At 33.9% G+C, this 5210-nt stretch overlaps 1 protein-coding gene across 1 annotated transcript; it reads left to right on the top strand.

The window, feature by feature from the left end:
- The first annotated feature begins 420 nt into the window (after nucleotides 1–420).
- LOC104820552 (dof zinc finger protein DOF1.4) lies at nucleotides 421–2216 on the top strand. Its single transcript, XM_010551031.2, has one exon. It carries the CDS (start codon nucleotides 692–694, stop codon nucleotides 1670–1672), a length of 981 nt encoding a protein of 326 aa, XP_010549333.1. The 5' UTR covers nucleotides 421–691; the 3' UTR covers nucleotides 1673–2216.
- The last annotated feature ends 2994 nt before the right edge of the window (nucleotides 2217–5210 follow it).

Raw genomic sequence — 5210 nt, 5'->3', positions numbered from 1 at the left:
ACATTCAGGCAGTAATTATAACTTGGTGAAGCCCCCAACTGCCCTTTGTCTGTACATTGCTGGTTTCGAAGGATTCTCTTCGGTTAGGAACCAAAAATAAAGAAACAGAGAGAAAAACAAAGAAATGAGATTAAGAGCTAAGGGTAGGAGATATCAGAGAGTGATGTCTTTGGCATTTGTGTCCAGAAGATGCCACTCATGATCTCTCCCAACGCTAACCAATGGCTCCCTCTCCCTCTCTCTCTCTCTCTCTCTCTCTCTCTCTGACAAGCGTTGTCATTGAACCTAAGCCTAAGTCCAAAAAGGAAGAGTGTTACGGACCAAATTGTTGGACCGAACGGACGAGATTAAGAGCTAAGGGTAGGAGATATCAGAGAGTGATGTCTTTGGCATTTGTGTCCAGAAGATGCCACTCATGATCTCTCCCAACGCTAACCAATGGCTCCCTCTCCCTCTCTCTCTCTCTCTCTCTCTCTCTCTCTCTCTCTCTCTCTCTCTCTCTCTCAATTATTTGACCAAAATAAAAACACATGACCCATGTTTTTGTTGCTTAGCTGTTGGAACCGCATAAACCGTGTCTTCTCCTTGTTACCATTACTTTCTTCTTTTGCCTTAACGACACCAACCAAAACTCTCTCTCTTCCTCTCTCTCTCTCTCTCTCTCTCTCTCTCTCTCTCTCTCCGGAGAAGTATGCAGAGAAACAACCGCGTAGCCGACGCCAAATCCTTCAACAACATGATCGTTGCTCCGGCGTTACCATCAGCCGGAGTTTTAGGGCTTATGAACAAAACCGCTCAACCGCAACCGCAAACGCAAACGCAAACGCAAACGCAGCAGCCGCTGAAATGTCCGCGTTGCGATTCGTCCAACACCAAGTTCTGCTACTACAACAACTACAGCCTCTCCCAGCCTCGGCACTTCTGCAAGGCTTGCAAGCGGTATTGGACGAGAGGCGGCACTCTCCGCAACGTCCCCGTCGGTGGCAGCTGTCGGAAGAACAAACGCGTTAAGCGTCCGCCGACATCTTCCGTGTCGAATTCATCGTCTCTCGACGTTTCGTCGAATCCGACCACTTCTTCGTCCACTCCGATCCCTAATCCTCAGATGAATCATTTTCCGTCGAACGGTTACGTCAATCCTTTGCTTTTTGGGTTATCAGATGCGAGTGGTGGTAATAATTTTCCGATGATCTCGAGCAGGTTTGGTAACTCAAAGGGTTTTGAGAGTGGGTTTGGGTTTAGTGGTTTTAGCGATCTTGGATTAGGGTTTCCGCAAATAGCTGACAGTATGGGTGAAAATAAGCCCTTTTTTTCGGGTTTATTGGGGTCGTTGTCTTCTTCACCCACGCCTTCCATGGCTGCTCTTTTGGCTTCTTCTACTTTTCACTCGCAGAAGCTCGTCGATGGAGGTGATCACATCCCGAGAAACGGTGAGATATTAGGACAAAACCATTTCCAAACCCTAGCTTCACTTCAAGATTTGCATGCCGGGGGCAACAACAATAACAACGAAGCTGCAATAGTGATGAACAAAGAAGTGAAGCTTCATCATCAGATCTCTGGGTATATTGCGTTATCATCATCAGATCCTTCAAACTTCAATTCAAATGTTGTTGGGACTTGGCTTGATCCGACAACTAATGTTGGGTCCTCTCTCACTTCTTTGATTTAGTCCAAAAAAACACAAAAACCCTAATGTTCTCTCTCTTCTTCTTTTTTTTCCCCTCCCTCCTCTCTTTTGCCTCTAAGTTTAGATAATGATATCTATCCAGGTCATCTTCATCACTTTTTTTTTTTTAATTTTTTTTTGGTGTTTGGGGCTAAATGGTAAAGTTGAGATGAGAGAAGAAGGCTGGATCAGAGAGATCAAATCCATGGTGCAAGAAATTTCAGCCACTCGAAGATTTTCATTTTGGGGAAAAAATTAAAGGGTGAGATCTAAAGATTACTGTTCTTGGCACCATAGAGCTTATCATCCTCGGATCCTCTTCATCTCATCATCTACACCTTGATTAATCAAGAACAGCATAGAGAAATAATCTTGATTGGTCGGTCCATGGTTCTTTTTTACTTGTAAGTTTTTAATCAAGGCCATTATATATGTATATATACGTACCGTCTTTTGGGTTTCAATCTATGTATTGGTGTTTATGCATTGGGGCTTATTGGGGGGTTGTGTATCGTTTTTGCATTTGGCTTTGGTGTGTGTTTTCATTGGGATTTATTGGTATAATTGGTATACACGGGAGGGGAGGGGGGTCGATTGGTTTCTACAAAAACTTTGGGTAATTTCTTAATGGATTGATGTATTGCAAAATATTCCAATTGTGTATTCTCTTTGATATTAAGAATTTTCTATTTAAGAAAAAAGAAATTATAATTATATATCTATATAAAATTCGCCCGGATTATCAATAATAAAACAAACCAATTGACTTGCATTCTACCAATGTACTTCCGAAAACATTTCATTGGAATTTCCGAGAAGTGTGATTTGATCTTCCTTGGTAGACAAAGAGGCAATACCTAAACCCGACAAACCAAACAAGACAGACACACATACATACATACATACATACATACATACATACATACATACATACATACATACATACATACATACATACATACATACATACATACATACATACATACATACATACATACATACATACATACATACATACATACATACATACATACATACATACATACATACATACTGGTCGGGTCGTCGCCATGAATATTACGTACCGATTTGTATTTTAGTTATTTGGATGCGAATAACAGGAGAGATGCAATCATTTGATTGAGAGAATTTTGCAATTACGTGGATATATTTTTCCAATCGAGGAACCACGTTTTGGTCCCGGACTTGTATTTTAGTGTGATGTCTCTCCCATGGCACGATACCATTTTCCGTTTCTTCATATATTTTTTTTCTATGCAATATTTTTTTTTGTTATAACTTAGAAGTTGCATATGGATTGACTTAAAAAAGTTTCCTTGAAGTTTCTTCCAATAAGATACGGAAAATTTTTTGTATGAGTTTTCTAATAATACGCATGCATACGTCCATTACACATACACGTGTATATGTTGACGCAAAAAAAAAAACATGTATATCCAATATATGTGACTATGTGTGTATATAACTAGTTCAAAGAATAATAGAATTAGAAATTTGTTTCAAGTTTTGATTTTTTTAACAGAATTTAAACATTGTATTTTTCTATTTTACTATGTTAATGGACAAACACAATTTTATTTTTAAAAAATATTATGTACAAAATAATTATTAATATACTATCCAAAGTTTGGGGGCTAGTGGTAAAAGACCATACAAAATATGTTTTTATTGCCCATGTTCAAATCCAACTTTGGGGAGGAGAATTTAGATAAATAAGAATTTATCTTTGACAATAGAATTGACTTTAGATTTGAGGAGATTAGTTGAGTAAAAAGTTTAGTGAATCTCTTAGTTATCTAAAAACAAATCTTAATAGTTTAACAAAAAAAAAACAAATCTTAATATATTTTATTATAAGGACAAATAATAAAATTAAAATATGGCTTATTTTTAAAAATTGTGTTCCTATAGCAGATGATTTGATTACTATTTAAATTATATCATCATATATTTAAATGATTTTCATCCTTTTTGTTTTTAATTTACCAGTGGCATTATAATTTACATCAAAGCTTTTATCACTTAAGTCTCAACTATCTAACTTATTAAACAAATCTATTATTTAAAATTTTATAAAAAATCATCAAATATTAAAAAACGTCAATGATTTAGCTTATTAAAAATGTTTTAAATTTATAATAAAATCTATTAAATTCTAATATTAATAAAAAAAACATATTTTTATTTTTAAAAATATAATTTATCTCTTATATAGCTAATTTATATACAAATTATACACTATATAATATTTCATTTACTATCTTTTTAAAAAAATATAGTTTAAAATATCTCAAATATTAATATATAATTATGGATTCAATCAATAACTGATATTTTTAAAAGTTTTAAGAGATAAAATTTGTGATATAAATTATTTTTTATAGATTTAAAAGATTGGTTACCGGTCAACAACGAGTCCGATAAATATATTTTCCTTTATCATTAATTAGTTTCATTTTATATGGTATCCAAGCAAAACTTTGACGCGACTAATCATTTGAAACCGATGCGAGTAATTATATTTGACATAAGGATATTATAAATGGTAAGAGCTAAAGAAAACACCATATTTTCTTATGACATTAAATAGGTTTTGTTTAAATGGTATCCGAGTTTTTGACCCGACTAATTCTTTAGATTTGATGTTATCAATCTAGATCAAACTTTGGAGTACTATAAATAAGAGTGAGTGATATACAAAGCTAAAACACAGAACAAGATTTGAAGATGTTTTTTCTCTTTTGTTCTGGTTTTTCACCTTGGTAAAACGATCGAAAAGATCGATAAACCTAAACAAAAGATCGATATGAAGAAAATCAACGACATTGAAGACAGGACAACAACAATGTCGAAAAATCGGCCGAGGACTTTCAAGAAGGTAAGCAAGTTAGTATTCGTATATGTATCATAAGTAGACAGAAGAAACAAAACTAGGGTTCTTGGATTTGAACACACACTCTAAGCAGTTTTCCACAACTTCATAACCCAACCTCCGTTTGAAAAAATTTCAAAGCCCACGATGATTAAATTGGGCCTACCAATAAGCCCAATTATCTATGACAACCGGCCTGATTGATCCCTTAACACTTTTCTTTTTTTTAAAAAAAAAAGAGAAAACAAATAAAGTTAGATTTTCCTTTAAAAAAAATATAGATAGAAAGTTTACTAGAGTCAAAATTATTTATTAATTTTAAAAAAAAGGGATATTTATTACTGAAAACAAATTAATGGGGCAATAACTAATTTGTTAGGAAATAATAATAATGCCATATAAGAATGTTGAACAAAATTATTTTGACTACAATTACCTAAAGAGATAAAATAACGAAGACCAAAATATTAATAACAATCTATCATATTGTAAATTATTTAGTTGCTTCATATGTCACGTATCTATATTCCCTATAAATAGATATGCAGATATGTTCCATGCAATTTCACAACCAAGAAAATAACTTAAATTAATATTATAAAAGCAAAAATTCTTTTTTTTTTCTATTCAGATTCTTATACTAAAACA

Source organism: Tarenaya hassleriana, unplaced genomic scaffold, assembly GCF_000463585.1.
Source record: "Tarenaya hassleriana unplaced genomic scaffold, ASM46358v1 Cleome31, whole genome shotgun sequence".
NCBI classification, from domain to species: domain Eukaryota; kingdom Viridiplantae; phylum Streptophyta; class Magnoliopsida; order Brassicales; family Cleomaceae; genus Tarenaya; species Tarenaya hassleriana.
This window is presented reverse-complemented; position numbering and strand designations above follow the sequence as displayed.

What these genes read in the sequence shown, in the direction of transcription:
- LOC104820552 (XM_010551031.2), top strand. Translation starts at nt 692, where the DNA reads ATGCAGAGAAACAACCGCGTAGCCGACGCCAAATCCTTCAACAACATG.